Source organism: Saimiri boliviensis, chromosome X (assembly GCF_048565385.1).
Source record: "Saimiri boliviensis isolate mSaiBol1 chromosome X, mSaiBol1.pri, whole genome shotgun sequence".
Classification (NCBI taxonomy): Eukaryota; Metazoa; Chordata; class Mammalia; order Primates; family Cebidae; genus Saimiri; species Saimiri boliviensis.
This window is the reverse complement of record NC_133470.1, coordinates 112,476,749-112,496,671: the sequence shown is the minus strand read 5'-3', so window position 1 is coordinate 112,496,671 and position 19,923 is coordinate 112,476,749. Positions and strand designations below refer to the sequence as shown.

The 19,923-nt window shown below is 42.2% G+C and overlaps 1 protein-coding gene across 10 annotated transcripts in view; it reads right to left on the bottom strand.

Annotated features, from left to right (window-relative positions):
* THOC2 (THO complex subunit 2) overlaps nucleotides 1-15,289 on the bottom strand; it is a 135,549-nt gene extending 120,260 nt beyond the window's left edge. For all 10 annotated transcript variants that reach the window (XR_012515618.1, XM_074391604.1, XM_074391603.1 and 7 more), the window contains exon 1: nucleotides 15,180-15,289. Coding sequence is in view for 9 of the 10 variants with exons in the window: in XM_074391604.1 (XP_074247705.1) it covers nucleotides 15,180-15,250 (71 nt within the window). In the remaining variant the exon portion in view is untranslated. The remainder of the gene's footprint in view (nucleotides 1-15,179) is intronic.
* Between the last annotated feature and the right edge of the window lie 4,634 nt (nucleotides 15,290-19,923).

Here is a 19,923-nt window from a genome sequence, read left to right as displayed (position 1 = left end):
AGCCACATCAACCAATGGAACAGAATAGAGAACCCTGATATTAATACATGCATTTATAGTCAATTAATTTTCAACAAAGGGTACCAAGAACACATAATGGGAAAAAGACAGTCTCTTCAATAAAGAATATTGGGGGCCGGGCGTGGTGGCTCAAGCCTGTAATCCCAGCACTTTGGGAGGCCGAGGCGGGTGGATCACGAGGTCAAGAGATCGAGACCATCCTGGTCAACATGGTGAAACCCCGTCTCTACTAAAAATACAAAAAAAAATTAGCTGGGCATGGTGGCACATGCCTGTAATCCCAGCTACTCAGGAGGCTGAGGCAGGAGAATTGCCTGAACCCAGGAGGCGGAGGTTGCGGTGAGCCAAGATCGCGCCATTGCACTCCAGCCTGGGTAACAAGAGCGAAACTCTGTCTCAAAAAAAAAAAAAAAAAGAAAAAGAATATTGGGAAAACTTAGTATCTGTAAACAGAATGATGAAACTGGACACTTTATTTCACACCATACACAAAAATCAAGTTGAAATGAATTAAAGACTTAAAGGTAAGACACGGAACTATAAAAATCCTAAAAGAAAAAATAGGGGGAGAGCTATCCAACATTGGCCTGGGTTATAATTTTTTAGATTTGACCCCAAAAGCTCAAGTAATTAAAGGAAAAACAGACAATTGGGATTACATCAAACAAAAAAGTTTCTACACAGGAGGCTGGGTGCAGTGGCTCATGCCTGTAATCCTAGCACTTTGGGAGGCCAAGGCAGGCAGATCACCTGAGGTCAAAAGTTCGAGACCAGCCTGGCCAACATGACAAAACCCCCATCTCTACTAAAAATACAAAAATTAGCCAAGCATGGTGGCGCATGCCTGTAATCCCAGCTACTGAGGAGGCTGAGGCAGGAGAATCACTTGAACCCAGGAGGCAGAGATTGCAGTGGGCTGAGATCTCACTACTGAACTCCAGCCTGGGCAACAGAGCAGACTGTATCTCAAAAAAAAGGTTTTTACACAGGAAAGGAAACAATTAACAACGTGATAGAGACAACCTATGGATTTGGAGAAAATATCTGCAAGTCAAACGTCTAATATGGGGTTAACATCCAAAATATATAAAGAACTCAACTCAAGAAAACAGCCCAGGCCAGGCACGGTGGCTCAAGCCTGTAATCCCAGCACTTTGGGAGGCCGAGGCGGGTGGATCACGAGGTCAAGAGATCGAGACCATCCTGGTCAACATGGTGAAACCCGGTCTCTACTAAAGATACAAAAAATTAGCTGGGCATGGTGGCGCGTGCCTGTAATCCCAGCTACTCAGGAGGCTGAGGCAGGAGAATTGCCTGAACCCAGGAGGCAGAGGTTGCAGTGAGCCGAGATCGTGCCATTGCACTCCAGCCTGGGTAACAAGAGCGATACTCCGTCTCTCAAAAAAAAAAAAAAAGAAAAGAAAAAGAAAAAGAAAACAGCCCAATTTTACAATGGGCAAATGATTTGAGAAGATACTTCTCAAAAGACACGCAAGTAACCAACAGGCAGAAAAAAAAAACCTCAAAATCACTATTAGGGAAATGCAAATTTAAACTACAATGAGTTATCACCTCACACCTGTCAGAATGGCTATTACCAAAAAGACAAAAAATAAGTGTTGAAGAAGTAGATAAAAGGGCACTCTTGCCAAGCATGGTGGCTCAGGTAATCCTAGCCTTTTGGGAGGCCAAGGCATGAGAACTGATTGAGTCTAGGAGTTCGAGACCAGCCTGGGCAACCTAGCAAGACCCCATCTCTACAAAAAACTTTTTTAAATTAGCAGGTCATGGTGGCATGTGTCTATAGTCCCAGCCACCTGGGAGGCTGAGGAAGGAGGATCACTTGAGTCCAGGAGTTCAAGGCTACAGTGAGCTATGAATGCACCACTGTATTCCAGCCTGGGTGACAAAGCAAGAGCCTGTCTCTCCAAAAAATAAAATAGAATAAAGTAAAGCAACTGTTACGGAAACAATATAGAGATTCCTCAAAAAATTAAAAGTAGAACTACCATATGATCCAGCATTCCTACTTCTGGGTATTTGTCCAAAAGAATTTAGGTCAGGATCTCAAAGCGATAGCTGCACTCCCACGTTCACTGTAGCATTATTTACAATAGCCTAGAGGTAGAAACAACCTAAATGGCCGGCGCGGTGGCTCAAACCTGTAATCCCAGCACTTTGGGAGGCTGAGGCGGGTGGATCACGAGGTCAAGAGATCGAGACCATCCTGGTCAACATGGTGAAACCCCGTCTCTACTAAAAATACAAAAAATTAGCTGGGCATGGTGGCACGTGCCTGTAATCCCAGCTACTCAGGAGGCTGAGGCAAGAGAATTGCCTGAACCCAGGAGGCGGAGGTTGTGGTGAGCCTAGATCGCGCCATTGTACTCCAGCCTGGGTAACAAGAGCAAAACTCCGTCTCAAAAAAAAAGAAAAAAAAGAAACAACCTAAATGTCCACCAACAGAAGAGCGAACAAAGAAAACATGGTGTACATCTATGAAATCAAACATTATTCAGTCATAAAAAAGAAGGAAATCTTGTCACATGCTACGATGTGGATAAACCTTAAGAACAGTATGCTAAGGTAAGAAGCCAGTCACAGGACAAATACCGTATGATTCCACTTATATAAAGTATCTAAATCAGTCAAATTCAGAAGCAAAATGTAGACTGGCGGTTGTCAGAGGCTGCCCGAAGGGGAAAATGCAGAGTTGGTGCATAATGAGTATAAAGTTCAGCTCACAGAAGATGAAAAAGATCAAGAGAAGATCTGCTAACATTGTACTTATAGTTGACAATATTGTACCGCTCACTTAAAATTTGTTAAGATGGTAGATCTCATGTTTGTTTTTTTTTTAACCACATTAAAAAAGAAAAGTTGTCCATTTTGTCAAATCCCGAGCCCTGAGAACATGTTGTTTGGGTGTTTTGGTTTTTTTCCTTTTTAGACGAAGTCTTGCTCTGTCACTCAGGCTGGAGTGCAGTGGTGCGATCTTGGCTCACTGTAGCCTCCGCCTCCCAGACTCAAGCAATCCTCCTGCCTCAGCCTCCTGAGTAGCTGGGATTACAGGCATGCACACCATGCCTAGCTTCATTGTATTTTCAGTAGAAACGGAGTTTCCCCATGTTGGCCAGGCTGGTCTCGAACTCCTGACCTCAAGTGATCTGCCCGCCTCAACCTCCCAAAGTGCTGAGATTACAGTAGCGAGCCACTGCATCTGACCAAAGATGTATTTTTTAAGAACACACCCTTTTAATCGTCTATATGATGAAATTTAAAAGCGTGCATAGATAATTTCTGCCACACACCCAAATACAACCAGAGTATTTGTCTACAGGTAAAGCACTCGTGCAACTGTTTGAACTGTAAGTTGAACTAGCTTGATTTTGCAAAATACCATTTTTTACTTGAAAGAATGACTAAAAGACAAACTATGATTATTAGACATGGGACTTTCACAGGAATTTTCTCAAAAATTGGTTTTTCTCAAAAAAACCCAAGTGAGCCTGTCACTTCAAAGAAAACAACAGAGTATTTGCTGCCAATGACACACTTTTACACTGTCAGTGGGAGTGTAAATTAGTTCAACCACTGTGGAAGACAGTGTGACAATTCCTCAAGGATCTAGAACCAGAAATACCATTTGACCCAGCAATTCCATTACTGGGTATATACCCAAAGGATTATAAATAATTCTACTATAAAGACACATGCACATGTATGTTTACTACAGCACTATTCACAACAGCAAAGACTTGGAACCAACCCAAATGCCCATCAATGATTAAGACTGGGTAAAGAAAATGTGGCACATATACACCATGGAATATGATGCAGTCATAACAAAGAATGAGTTCATGTCCTTTGCAGGGACATGGAAGAAGTTAGAAACCATCATTCTCAGCAAACACAGGAACAGAAAACCAAACACCACATGTTCTCACTCATGGTGTTCTCACTCATAAGTGGGAGCTGAACAATGAAAACACATGGACACAGGGAGGGGAACATCACAAACCGGGGCCTGTCGAGGGTTGGGGGGTAAAAGGAGGAAGAGCATTAAGACAAATACATTAAGACAAATAATGCATGCAGGGCTTAAAACCTAGATGACTGGTTGATAGGTGCAGCAAACCATCATGGCACATATATACCTATGTAACAAACCTGCACGTTCTGCATCTTCATCCCAGAACTTAAAGTAAAATTTAAAAAAAAAGAAAGGTAGTTGTAATGCATACAGTGAAACCCACGAAGGGCTCAAATACAGACTACATAAAGAACCCCTACAAATCAATGAGAGAAATGCAAGCAACTCACTAGCAAAAAAGGCAAAAGATATAATAGAGGCCTTTCGCAAAAAGAAATAAGAACTCCAGGCCGGATGTGCTGGCTCATGCCTGTAATCCCAGCACTTTGGGAGGCCGAGGTGGGTAAATCACCTAGGTGGAGTTCAAGACTAGCCTGCCCAACATGGTGAAACCCCATCTCTACTAAAAATACAAAAATTAGCCGGGTGTGGTGGCACATGCCTGTAATCCCAGCTACTCAGGAGGCTGAGGCACAAGAATCGCTTGAACCCGGGAAGCACCAGTTGCAGTGAGCCAAGATCACACCACTACACTCCAGCCTGGGTGACAAAGCAAGACACTGTCTCAAAAAAAAAAAAAAAAGAAGAAGAAGAAGAAGAAATAAGTACTCCAAATGACCAACAACATATAAAAAGATGCTCATGAAAATATAAACCACAATAAAATACCATTACATACATATTTACAAAAAATTTAAGTCTGACAATATCAAATGTAGTGACAATGTGAAACAAGGTCAACTCATATACTGCTGGTGGGAGTATACATTGAAATAGGTTGGCAATATGTCACAGAGCTAATGTGTAACCTATAATCCAGAGATTCTATAACTAGTATATACTCCACAAAAACACATGCTTGTATATACTAAAACTGGTGTATAATAATGTTTCTATTGGCACTGTTAGTAGTAGCCAAAAAAACTAGAAGCAACAAAAATGTTTATCAACAAAACAGCATGAAAAATAAACAAATACTGGTATATAATGGAATATTTTGCAACTATGAAAATGAATGAACTAAAAAAACAAAGGAAAATGAATAAATTGCAAACATCCAACACGGATGAATCCTAAAGTCCTAATTGTCAAGCAAAAGCAGCCAGATACAGTCGGATAAATATTCGATGATTTCATTTATATGAAGTTCAAGAAAAAAATTAAACATATTGGGTAATGACACTGAGAACAAAAGCAAGAAAGTTCCTTTGAGTCGAAGCTGCAAGATTAAAAAGAGAAAAATCAAGAAAGAAGAAAACCATAAATGTCACGATAATGGTCACTACATGGGAGGTGGGAAAGGTTTGATGGGAAAGAGGGTATGTTGCCTTGACCTGGATGTAAGTTACATGGGTGTGCATTTTACAGTGATTTTATATTGAGATTTCATGCACTTCTCTGTATTTTTGTTGCATTTCACAATTTAGAAAAAAGAATTGCCGGGCGCGGTGGCTCAAGCCTGTAATCCCAGCACTTTGGGAGGCCGAGGCGGGTGAATCACGAGGTCAAGAGATCGAGACCATCCTGGTCAACATGGTGAAACCCCATCTCTACTAAAAATACTAAAAATTAGCTGGGCATGGTGGCGGGTGCCTGTAATCCCAGCTACTCAGGAGGCTGAGGCAGGAGAATTGCCTGAACCCAGGAGGCGGAGGTTGCGGTGAGCCGAGATCGCGCCATTGCACTCCAGCCTGGGCAACAAGAGCGAAACTCCGTCTCAAAAAAAAAAAAAAAAAAAAGAAAAAAGAAAAAAGAATTATTCCAAGTTGCACAAGGCTTTATAGTAAAGTAAGAGAGCCAATGAATTCATACAGTAGAGTTCCTTACTCTTTTATATCTAGTAATCCTTTTTCTAGTTAATGAAACAAATAATTTTAAGACTTAGGCAGGGGTATAATAAGACAAATGTAACATTCAGAAATGGTAGTTTCTTTAAGAATCCCTGGTGGTCTTCTATGAGTGAATTACTTAGGGAGAAGAGCACAGAGATAAATCTACTTGTTGGGGGAAAATTCTTAGTGTTTGTTTTTAGTTTCCTGTTATAACTAAGGAATACCTGTTTCATTTTTTAATTTAAGACTTATTTATGCCGGGCGCGGTGGCTCAAGCCTGTAATCCCAGCACTTTGGGAGGCCGAGGCGGGTGGATCACAAAGTCAAGAGATCGAGATCATCCTGGTCAACATGGTGAAACCCTGTCTCTACTAAAAATACAAAAAAATTAGCTGGGCATGGTGGCGTGTGCCTGTAATCCCAGCTACTCAGGAGGCTGAGGCAGGAGAATTGCCTGAACCCAGGAGGCAGAGGTTGCGGTGAGCCGAGATCGCGCCATTGCACTCCAGCCTGGGTAACAAGAGCGAAACTCCATCTCAAAAAAAAAAAAAAAAAAAAAAAAAAAAGACTTATTTATATATATCACATCTAAGGCTAAATAAGATGCCAGCTTACAATCATCCACAGAGAGATTATCTACTTTGCAGATTATACATAACCTTGCAGCTCACCTCTGTGTCTTATGATTTTATCAATACTCTATCATTCAGGATGAGCAGGGTAAGGTTATTAAAAGTCAACAGAGTAAACTTTTGCTGGTCAACAACTCACTTCTAGGTTTCACAAAATTATGTTCAAAACCAAAGAATAAAAAGGCAATGGAAGCTGTGGCTCACACCTGTAGTCCCAGAACTCTGGGAGGCTAAGGTGGGTGGATCACTTGAGGTCAGGAGTTTGAGACCAGCCTGGCCAACATGATAAAACCCCATCTCCACTAAAAATGCAAAAATTAAGTGGGTGTGGTGGTATGCACCTGTAATCCCAGCTACTCTGCAGGCTGAGGCCAGAGAATCACATGAACCCAGGAGACAGAGGTTGCAGTGAGCTGAGATCGCATCACTGCACTCCAGCCTGGGCAACAGAGCAAAACTGTCTCAAAAGAAAAAAAAAAAAAAAAAGGCAATGGAGAGCATTTACTAAATTAAATATTTAGTTGAAAAATGTCAGGCCAGGCGTGGTAGCTCACACCTGTAATCCTAGAACTTTGGGAGGCCAAGGTGGGTGAATCGCTTGAGCTCAGGAATTCACGATCAGCTTGAGTAACATGGTGAAACCTGGTAACATCACTTGAGCTCAGGAGTCCAAGATCAGCTTGAGTAACATGGTGAAACCCTGTCTCTACCAAAAACACAATTAGCAGAGCATGGTGGCACATGCCTGTGGTCCCAGCGACTCGGGAGGTTTAGGTAGGAGGATCGCCAGAGCCCAGGAAGTTGAGACTGCAGTGAGCCATGATCACACCACTGCACTCCAGCCTGCACTCTATGGTGACAGAGCGAGACCCCATCTCAAAAACAAAAAACAACAACAACAAAAAAAAAAAAAAAAAACATAAAAAAAAGAAAGAAAGAAAATGTCACTTAGCTATTAAACATTTCTCACTTAAAAAAAAAATTATTCTGAGAGTATCTTACAAATGGTAAGCTGGTTTAAGTTTGGTCCCAAGTACTTTCAACTATATCCCCTGGAGAACTAGACAGGCCTTCAAATGGGTTGAAAAGAGAACAGTGGTTTAAAACACTGGCTAAGGTTGGGTATGGTGGCTGATGCCTGTAATCCCAACACTTTGAGAGACTGAGGTAGGAGATGACTTTAGCACAGGAGTTCAAGACCAGCCTGCCCAACAAGTGAGACCCCATTTCTACAAAAGAAAAAAGGAAAAGAAAATTAGCCAAGTGTGGTAGCACATGCCCACAGTCCCAGCTACTTGGGAGGTTGAGCTGGGAGGATCGCTTAAGCCTGAAGCTCGAGGCTACAATGAGTGGTGACCGTACCACTGCACTCCAGCCTGGAGAAAAGAGTGAAACCCTATCTCAAAAAAAGAAAACAAAAACACTGATTAAGTTTCTAATTTCACAAAATATGTTAAATCTACTGTAAGTTTATCTGGAATATAAAACAAAATCTTCCAGTAGGCAACACAGAAATAACATCTGCTTCAGACTAGCATCAGAAGATATAACCTAAAAATGTCTGCCATCTAGGTCTTTTGTGGAGGAGATACATAAGTACATCAAGGTTGCTTCAATATTTACTATGAAATATTAAAATAATTCCCTCTTTGGGTTCTCACTTCCCCTATAGGGTCAATTCCCTTTAGAATATAATACCAGGGCCAGGCACAGTGGCTCATGCCTATAACCCCAGCACTTTTAAGAGGCTGAGGAGGGCAGGTCACTTGAGGCCAGGAATTTGAGACTAGCCTAGCCAGTATGGTAAAACCCTGTATCTACTAAAACTACAAAAATCAGCTGGGCTTGGTGGCACATGTCTGTAATCCCAGCTACTCGGGAGGCTGAAGCAGGATAATCACTTGAACCCAGGAGGCAGAAGTTGCAGTGGGCCAAGATCACACCACTGCACTCCAGCCTGGGCGACAGAGTGAGACGCTATCTCAAAATAGTATCAGGAAGCACCATGTCTTTGAAAGAAGAATTTAACAGAAGCAAGTAACTCATCTTTCCTTTTGTACTCAGGCTACTAAAATGCAATTTCAAATATTCCTTCATACAGAAAAAAGAAAAAAAGAGAGAAGAGGAAAAGATGAGAAAGAGAGAGAAATAAAATAATTGTTTAAAATTCCTCCTTATTCACTTGAGCCTGAGAGGTCAAAGCTACAGTGAGCCAAGACTGTGCCACTGCACTCCAGCCTGAGCAACAGAGTGAGACTCTGTCTCAAAAAAAATTTGAAAAAAAACAATTCTCCATATAACAATGGATTTGTTTTCTCACATTTTCATAGCTTTATTTCTATTTAACAATCTTAATGCATGTCTTTTGCAAAAAGCCTTCCAATCGTTGGGGGAAAGGGGTTGCGTCAGTGTTCCCAAACTCCTACCTAGGCTAATGGTACAGTCATCATTACATAACTTTAAGAAATAACTGAAATATAATTCTATATTGTCAGTCACCAGGCTACAAGCATGTTCATTAGGACACAGATGACAATGTCATCATGAACTATCAGTTAGAATCTCAAAGATTTGGTCAAATTGTGTATGGAATCATTGAAAGGTTATTACAATAAGGCAATTTACTTGCATAATAGATACTTATATTTCCCTACTATAAAAGAGGTATTCCTTTGGCTGGGCGCAGTGGCTCATGCTTGTAATGCCAGCACTTTGGGAGGCTGAAGTGGGAGGATCACTTGAAGCCAGGAGTCTGTGACCAGCCTGGGCAATATAGCAAAACCCCATCCCTACACATACACACACACAAAAAAAAATGTTTTTAATTAGCCAGGCATGGTGGCATGCACCTGTAGCCCCAGCTATTCAGAAGGCTGAAGCAGGAAGATCCCTTGAGCCAGGGTTAAGCCTGCAGTAAGCCATGATCATATGACTGTACTCCAGCCTAGGTGACAAAGCAAGACCCTGTCTCAAAATATAATTAGTTAAAAATAATTTTTTGAGAAATAAAACAGGTTATCCCTTAGCTATAACAGGAAACTAAAAACAAACACTAAGAATTTTCCCCCAACAAGTAGATGTATCTGTGCTCTTCTCCCTAAGTAATTCACTAATAGAAGATCACCAAGGATTCTTACAGAAATTACTGTTTCTGAATGTTACATCTGTCTTACTATACACCTGCCTAATGGTTTTAGGTCACTAACCTAAACTATAGGGAAAGGAACAAACAAAACTACCTCTAACAGTTGCCCACTTTAACATGGCTTAAAAATCATCAAATTTTCTGTCTCAGTCCAAATTCAAGTTATTTTAATCCTTTAATAGCTTTCAGATACTTTTTACCATTTTTCCACTTTTTTTAATTTAATTTTTTTAAGATAAAAATAGAGACAGGTTCTTGCTATATTGCCCAGAACTCTCCTGGGCTCAGGCAATCCTTCCTCCTGACTCAGCTGCCCAAGTAGCTGGGATTACAGGTGAGTGCCACAGCACACACCACCTCACATGCCACCACCTCAGGCTTTCATTTTTTCTACTTTTAAAACAGTTTAGTGCTATTATGGAGATACTGTCTCAGGTCCCTGAGAACGAGGACAGACTATTTTCTGTCAAAAGATGTATAAAAAACTGAATAAAATGTCTGAAGTTCCTTCAAGGACTTAAAAGATATTTTGTGAATACTTCTTAACATGAATATACAGCTTTTCATCTAACTTGTTTCCTTTTCCATTAAAAAGGAAACATAGACACAAACTTAAACTACTTGATTATGCTCACATCTCAAATTTGGCTTTCATATATAAAAGGCTGATGTTCATTTACACTTACTTCTTTAAAACAAGACAATGAAAAGGTTAAATGAGGTTAAGCAAAGTGCTACATCTATTATCATTTGTAGAACAGAGACATAACCCACAAAAATGAATATTGAGACAATATAGTTTTATCTTGTGGAAACATGCATTTAAAAGAAAAAGAAATAGGAAATGTTAAAAAAAAAAAAAAAAAAAAGACAACAGGAGTTGCCTCGTTTGTGGTAGGAAAAAAGCACAAGTATATTAACAGCGCTCACCCTACCTTAACATTAAAGCATTCTAGAATAATTTTTTTTTAACAAACAAAGCCTATACAACCTCCTGACATTGCTTCAACATTTTCTGAAGAATGTTTCTCTTCCCAGGAAAACAGACTAAGACTTATACTTAGCTCATGAATACAGGTCAAAATGGGAAATTAAATACCAAATGAAAACTGAGACATCAAGAAAAGGTTTCAGATAAAGCTTTGGCTGAATTTGAAGCAACTTTTCGAGGAAAAAAAGACTCAACCACCAAGACTAAAATTTCTTAGAATGATTATATCCCTTTACCTAGAATCCTCCAGAAATTCAGATCAGATGGCATGTTTTGAACATCCAAATATAAGTTCTAGAGTGTCTAAAATCGTGTAGTAGCAGCAGAAAAAGTAGCAATTGTGTAGTAGCAGAAGAAAAATAGCAATCAAAACATTTGACAATTAAATTTTATAATTTTGTAACTACCATTAAGAAGGTAACAATCTAACCAAACTTTCTAACTGAAATACCTAAATAAGCTACTCAAACAGATGATACTCAACAAACATAAGTATTTCAAAGTTATACAAAGTATTAACATGAGGCTAGCATCTTCAGATTAAGATCAATTCTCCATTTAGGTTGCTTGTAACAAAGAAATGCTGAGCTTACTGTGTTAATGATTTCTACTAAAAACAGAATTCCACACTGGATCTACCAGTACATGCAAGCTTATTAGCTTCACCATGGCAAGTTCTATGTTAATATAAAATAATCGAGAATGTCAAAATTAAATATTTAAACACGTATCTCTCACAATTTGAAAGAGTTTACATTTAGATATAAGCATTACCAGAAACGACAATTACATTTTGGTAGTCCTCCTTCACCCTTCTGATCCCTCTTGGAAAAGGTCACTTTAAGAGTTCTATAATTTAGCATTCAAAACATTAATTGGTATCTCTGGAAACATAATGAGATATCTAGGTATGTGATGGATGGACCATTCAGATAGGCAAAAAACAGTTTTATTTTTCTCCTAATTACCTAATAAAACATTCTCCAAAGCCAAGACCTTCCATTTAATAGACAGTTATTTTTCATGGGGTACAATTGAGAATTTGCCCTATCTAAAAGTTATAAATTGCCCCATACATCTCATATGTTGCTTTCAACACTAGTTGACTACCACCCCCTGGAAGATTTACACTGGTAAGAAGTGACAGACAAGAAACAAATTAACAACCTGATGAAATACATCATATTATTTTTAAAAAGATAATTTTCAGTCAAGTTAAGGCTTATCTGCTAATTTATCTTGTTAAAAAGGAAAAATTCACCCAAGGTATAATTTTAAATGTTGGTCATATTCTAAACACCAAATCTATAAATAGATTCACTAATAATTTGGTGGCATACTACCTTCATTTTTAACATTTCCAGTTGCTGTTTTATATTTCGGAAACTGTTTTCAGACAAAGGAAAAAGGTTTTTTGTAATATGTTTGCACCACCATGCAGTCTGCCTAATAAAATAAAAATGCCAACATCTATCTTTAGGAAGATACAGAAACTCCCAAGATATGCTATATGCAGCAAAGTTTTCATAGAGGGAAAACAGGTCAAATAAACAAAAACTAAGTACTGGATGGTGATGTGTTTAACTAAAACAGCTTATTATGTTACACAACTTTATCTTCATATAACAGAATGCAATCATAAAACTGACTATACTGATTTGGATCTACCATAATTCAAAACACATTCCACAAATCATGCAATAACTACATACATATAAGTTCTAATAAGTTTTTAAGCAGCTCTTCAAACATGAGAACTATGACACGTAGCATGTATTATGTAAATATACATAATGTGAACCTGAAATTCCATTTAAACTAGGTATTTCGACCTCCTTTGTAACTTTTTCTCCAACCACTAACAGTCAGAAGCCAAGCAGAATTTCACCTGTAGCCCTAATACCATTCATTCTAAGGTGGGAGCAATAATAGTAAAACGGAGGCTGAGGCGGGCGGATCACGAGGTCAGGAGATGGAGACCAACCTGGCTAAGACAGTGATACCCTGTCCCTACTAAAAATACAAAAAATTTAGCCAGGCGTGGTGGCATGCGCCTGTAGTTCCAGCTACTCAGGAGGCTGAGGCATGACACTCGCTTGAACCGGGAGGTGGAGGTTGTAGTGAGCCAAGATCACACCACTGCCCTCCAGCCTGGGCGACAAAGCCAGACAGACTCCATCTCAAAAAAAAAAAAAAAGTAGCTGAAAGGAGGAAGCTGAGCAAACTACAAAGATGACAGCCCCTAAATAAATGAGCTGGCTTTAAAAGTAAACAAAACAGCAAACTGCTTTATCAGTTTTGGGGGGATTATTACCCTAATATGGATGAAGCTATATATGGGTAACTTCACATCTGACTTTCCCAAAACTTGATGGCTGTCAACTAGTTATCAAACTTGATAGGTATTTGTTAACTAGCACGTACAAGGATTTGGAAAATATTACAGTTAAAAACGAAGGTTCATCGGCCAGGTGTGGTGGCTCACGCCTGTAATCCCAGCACTTTGGGAGGCCGAGGCGGGTGGATTACGAGGTCAAGAGATCCAGACCATCCTGGTCAACATGGTGAAACCCCGTCTCTACTAAAAATACAAAAAATTAGCTGGGCATGGTAGTGCGTGCCTGTAGTCCCAGCTACTCGGGAGGCTGAGGCAGGAGAATTGTCTGAACCCAGGAGGTGGAGGTTGTGGTGAGCTGAGATCGAGCCATTGCTCTCCAGCCTGGGTAACAAGAGCAAAACTCCATCTCAAAAAAAAAAAAAAAAAAAAAAGAAGGTTTATCAAATAGTCTTCTCTGGCAATTAATAAACCAATAAGAATTCTAAGCATATGCTGAAGGGGGCGGGGCTTGCACAGAACCAAAAGAAATATGAGACATAGTCCCTATCTTTCAAGGGCCTCTCAATTCATTAGAGTGCAAGAATAAATACACATGAAGGAGTCAGAGACGAATTAATTGCTAACCTGAGTGGTACAGACTAAGTGCAAGAGCTGTCCTGAGAAGTTTAAATATCTAAAGGTTGGAATAATATTACTTTTAATAGCTATCACTTGAGCACTTACTATAAGCCAAGTGCTTTACAGGCATTATTTAGTCTTCACAACAATCCTTTGAGTAGAGTACTTATTACTCCCAATTTACTCAAGGGGAAACAGTCCAAGTGGTTAAGGAACTTACCCAAGGTCACTCAGCTAGTTAAGTGGCTAAGACAGCCGCTTATTTAGGCAATTCTAGAGCTCACACTGTTAAGACTTCATAAAGCAGTGCGGGGGGTGCAGGGGAGGAAGCCACAGAGACTGGCAATATTACAAGCGCGGGATCCGGCAACGCGTTCCTCGTGTTTCGTTCCAAGTTACAAAGATTTGAATCTTTAGCAAGAGCCACAGTAAACTGGCTACCAGAAATGGCGGGGGGTGGGCAAGGACGACAAAAATGGCTAAGAGTTCATTTCATCCAGGGTTGAGCTTTAACATCTAAAAACGATCCAGAGAAGGAAATTAGACGCTGTTATTAATATCTGTTCTTAAATCTGTGGTTTGCTTTGCTGATTAAACGGCTTTTTCCAGGGGGAGGAAAGGAGGAAGCGCTCTAATTTGTGGGCGAGAAGACTAGGGGTATGGCAAGTTACTGTTTCTGGTGTTACCGGGGGAAAGTTTCACGACTAAATGAAACACGTTATCCTAGGTACTTGAGAAGCTTGGATAGTTGCCAGAATTAGTTGCAGTCCCTGGATAAAATGGGATTTAGGGAACATTTAATAACGAAAGTTGAATCCAAGCCGAAAATAGCTCTAAGGTGAAAAGACAGAGCAAAGAAATGCCGGTAGTTCTTTGGGGAAAGCGGCCATCCCTGTCACACTTCCCCACGGCGCCACACGAAGCTGGGACAGTCGGGACACCGCTCCCCGGGAGGACGAGAGGTGCCAAACTGGGTGCTTCGCGGCGCCCCAGGCTTCGCGGCAGCGGGCGAAGAAGAGAGGAGGGAGTCCGGGACGGTTCGCCCTCCTCGGACGTCAGGCAGAGGAGGCGCCAAGCTCTAAACTACAGACGATCGGGTGCAGAGTGAAGAAATGGGACAGAGAGAAATGGAAAGTCCGAATCGCCCCGGCGCAGCCCGATAAGGATAAAGAAGCCAAGTGAGCTCAAGCGAAGAGGGGAACACAAAAAGAGACCAAGAGGGAGCGCGGAGACCCGCAGGGGCGAACAGGAGTTCTACTAAGAGGCTAAAGGAAGCCAAGCTACCGCAGGCAGCAGCGATTTTTGGGAGGCCAGGGAAGGAAGGAGGTCCGCGGCGGTTAACCGCATCTCTCCCTGAGTTCGAAACTCCTAGCTGACCATCCACGCCCGACGCCCGGGTGGGGGAGGGGGTACATCTTCCCCCCCCCCCAACCTCCCACCACAGGTGAGAGTGAAGCTGACGCCCTGGCCCGGCCGGGCAGTGCGCCTGCCTCCCGCCCGAACACTCACAATTCGCCTCTCCCTGATTTCTCCCAGTTCTTTATCCACTCTGCGGGAACCACAACAGCCGCGGCCGCCATCTTCCTCTCACTAGTAAGTAGCAGAGGCCCGGATGTGTAGCACGCGAGCGAAGGGTCAAAGGGGAGCGCCGCCCACGGGGAATGCCGGGAGCTGACAGTTCGTTTTTCGATTTCCCGCCCCACTGTTCTCCCCACCCAGCGGAAACCCGAGGCCCAGCAATCAACGACGCGAAGGAGACTCGTGGGACACTTTACGAAGTTTCAACGCAGGCTGTGCCCTCCGAAGTCCTCGGCCTTATTTCCCATTAGAACAGAAAAATGCCATCCACGGGCGAGCAAGTAGTCCTTATCTTCTTCCGTGATACTTACCCCTGACCACTAATTCACACACGCATTTTTCAAGCACCTGATATGTGCTAGACACTGGGGATAGAGAAATAATATATCACAGTGTTTGGGAAAGACATAAATATAAGCAAATAAATTACATTACGCCCTGCTGACTCCTGAGATGAAGTAATTGCGAAGGGGACAGCCATTGACTACGTGCCAAGCATACACTAATACAAGGGATATGACCTAACCCTGTGAAACAAGGATCCACAAGTTTTGACACGCTCGGCGTTGTCCTGCTGTGATTACCACCTTAGGCTAATCTAGGGAGTGCAAGTACCATGAAAAACAAATTGGCCAGGCACGGTGGTTCATGTCTGTAATCCCAGCAATTTGGGAGGCCGAGGCAAGTGGATCACTGAGATCAGGAGTTCAAGACCAGACTGGCCAACACGGTGAAACCCTGTCAGCGCTGAAAATACAAAAATTTTTTTTAAAATAAAAATACAGAAATTAGCCAGGCTGCCGGGCACGGTGGCTCACGCCTGTAATCCCAGCACTTTGGGAGGCCTGAAGGTCAGACCAGCCTGACCAATATGGTGAAACCCCATCTTTAAAAAAAAGAAAAAGAAAAAGATATTAGCCAGCTGTGGTGGCACGCGCCTGTAATGCCAGTTACTCAGCAGGCTGAGGCAGGGAAATCGCTTGAATTCAGGAGTCGGAGGCTGCACTGAGCCATGATCGAGCCACTGCACTCTAGCCTGGGCGACAGAGTGAAACTCCATCTCAAAAACAAAAAAGATGAATACAGTATTATTCCTTAATCTACAGATATTTCAAAACTGGTCTTTTTTTTTCTTTTCTTTTCTTTTTGTTTTTGAGACAAGGTCTCGCTCTATCGCCCACACTGCAGTGCAGTGCTACGATCATGGTTCATTGCAGCCTCAACTTCCCCGGGGTCAAGCTACCCTCCCACCTTAGCCTCTTGAGTTGCTGGGACTACAGATGCGCATCTCCGTGCTCTGCTAATTTTTTTGTATTTTTCTTTTTTTTTTTTTTTTTTTTTTTTTTTGAGACGGAGTTTCGCTCCTGTTACCCAGGCTGGAGTACAATGGCACGATCTCGGCTCATCGCAACCTCCGCCTCCTGGGTTCAGGCAATTCTCCTGCCTCAGCCTCCTGAGTAGCTGGGATTACAGGCACGCGCCACCATGCCCAGCTAATTTTTGTATTTTTAGTAGAGACGGGGTTTCACCATGTTGACCAGGATGGTCTCGATCTCTTGACCTCGTGATCCACCCGCCTCGGCCTCCCAAAGTGCTGGGATTACAGGCTTGAGCCACCGCGCCCGGCCAGTCTCAATCTCTTGACCTTGTGATCCACCCACCTCGGCCTCCCAAAGTGCTGGGATTACAGGCGTAAACCACCACGCCCGGCCATTTTTTTGTATTTTTCTAAAGACAGTTTTTCACCACATTGCCCAGGCTGGTCTGAAACTCCTGGCTTCAAGCTATCCATCCACCTCAACCTCCCAAAGTGCTAGGATTAGAGGCATGAGCCACACAATAATGCTTTTTTTTTTTTTTTTTTTTCAAGACAGTCTGAGGAGGTCCTGAGGACAGGGGCTCCCACTCCACCTCGATAAGCTTGTTATAGCAACAAAGTAATACTTTTTTCTGACTGGGAATCAGTTATTATGTCTCCATTAAGGTGAAAGGATTCCTCAGTCTGGCTTCCATTACCTTGACATTTTTGAAGAGTACAAACCAGTAACTTTGTAGCTCGTACCTCAATATGGGTTTGTCTGATGTTTCTTTATAATTAAATTAAGATTATGCAAATTTTTGGCATACTACAAACCATGTTTTTCTTTTCTTTTTGGTAATTTTAAAATACTTTATTGTTAATAAATGCTAACAGTCATCTTAGACCTCAGAGAGTTACTACTTTTTTGCTGAAGGGTCTTGTCTCAATGTGGATGGCTGCTGAAGTTTGGCGTGGCTGTGGCAATTTCTTTTTTATTTATTTTCTTAATTTCATTTCATTTAAAGTTCTGGGATACATATACTACATGTGCAGGACGTGCAGGTTTGTTACATAAGTAAACGTGTGCCATGGTGATGGGAAAACACCCACTGAGGTACTTGGAGTTAACCCCTCTGGAGCGGGTATGGGGGCTCACCCCTATAATCCTACCACTTTGGCAGGCTGAGGCTCAAGAGTTGCTTGAGCTCAAGAGTTAGAGACCAGTCTGGGCAACCGAGTGAGACCCCCATCTCTACAAAAAGTACAAAAAGTATTCCACCAACTACTGAAGTAAATCCCAACTACTGAGTATGTAGTCCCAACTATTGAGGAGGATGAGGTAAAAGTATTGCTTGAGCTGGGGAGGTCGAGGCTGCAGTGAGCTGTGAGCGTGCCACTGCACTTCCACCTGAGCAACAGAGCAAGACCCTGTCTCAAAAAAGAAAGAAGTGCTGGGAACAGTGTCCAACACCTGTAATCCCAGCATTGTGCGAGGCCAAGGCAGGTGGATCACAAGGTCAAGAGTTCGAGACCAGCCTGGCCAACATGGTGAAACCCCTGTCTCTACTAAAAATACAAAAATTAGCCAGACATGTTAGCGCATGCCTGTAATACCAACTTCCCAGGAACGTGAGGCAGGAGAATCGCCTGAACCTGGGAAGCAGAGGTTGTGGTCAGCTGAGATTGCACCACTGCACTCCAGCCTGGGTGAGAGAGAGGCTCAGTCTCAAAAAAAAAAAAAAAAAAAAAAGGAAAGAAAGAAAGAAAAAGAAAAAAGAAAATGCTTCTGGGCATGATAGCTAATGCCTGTAATCCCAGCACTTTGGGACCCTGAAGCAAGAGAATCTCTTGAGGCCAGAGTTCAAGACCAGCCTAAGCAACATCACCAGACCCTGTCTCTACAAAAAAAAAAATTTTAAATTAGCCGTAAGTGGTGGTACACACTTGTGGTCCCAGCTACGCAGGAAGCTGAGGTGGCAGGATCCCATGAGCCCAGGAGTTAGAGGCCGCAGTGAGCCATGATCTGGCCACTGCACTCCAGCCTGTGCAACAGAGCAAGACCCTGTCTCTTTAAAAAGTTAATTAAAAATTTAAAAATTTTAAAATAAAGAGCAACCACAGAAGTATTTAGAGTTAATGGGGCGTTATTTCACAACTTACTCTAAAATATTTTAGAAAAAAAGTAATAGGGTCGAGCATGGTGGCTCACACCTGTAATCCTAGCACTTTGGGAGGCCAGGACGGGCAGATCACCTGAGGTCAGGAGTTCGAGGCAGCCTGGCCAACATGGTGAAACCCCAACTCTACTAAAAATATAAAAATTAGCCGGGTGTGGTGACGCATGCCTGTAATCCCAGCTACTTGGGAGGCTGAGGTACGAGAACTGCTTGAACTCCAGTGGCGGAGGCTGCAATGAGCTGAGATCATGATACTACACTCCAGTCTGGGTGACAGAGCAAGATTCCATCTCAAAAAAAAAGGAAAAAAGTAGGCCGAGGGCAGTGGCTCATGCCTGTAATTCCAGCACTTTGGGAGGTCAAGGCGGGTGGATCACGAGGTCAGGACGTTCAAGATCAGCCTGGCCAAGATGGTGAAACCCCATCTCTACTAAAAATACAAAAATTAGCCAAGCACAGTGGCAGTTGCTTGTAATCCCAGCTACTCGGGAGGCTTAGGCAGGAGAATCACTTGAACCTAGGCGGCAGAGGTTGCAGTGAGCCACGATTGCACCACTGCACTCCAGCCTGGGCAAGAGAGTGAGCCTCCATCTCAAAAAAAAAAAAAAGAAAAGAAAAGAAAAGAGAAAAGTAATAGGATGATTAAGCAAATGTAAACTTTTTTTTTTTTTTTTTTTTTTTTTTTTTGAGACGGAGTTTCACTCTTGTTACCCAGGCTGGAGTGCAATGGCGTGATCTCGGCTCACCACAACCTCCACCTCCTGGGTTCAGACAATTCTCCTGCCTCAACTCCTGAGTAGCTGGGATTACAGGCACGCGCCACCATGCCCAGCTAATTTTTGTATTTTTAGTAGAGACGGGGTTTCACCATGTTGACCAGGATGGTCTCAATCTCTTGACCTCGTAATCCACCCGCCTCGGCCTCCCAAAGTGCTGGGATTACAGGCTTGAGCCCCCGTGCCCGGCCCAGCAAATGTAAACTATTAACTTTAGGAATCTGGATTGAAGGAGTTCTGTAATACCACCCCAAAATATGCTGTTTTAGTATGCTGATTACTTTAAACTTAGGACTCTTGGGGAAGAGCAAATGCAGGTAGAGGCTTTCTCTGAACTTCCTGTATCTGCCTAAAGACAGAGCCTCCAAAACTAACTCAGTTATCATGAATCTCCTCCCCAGGAATCTCATCGACCAGAGAAA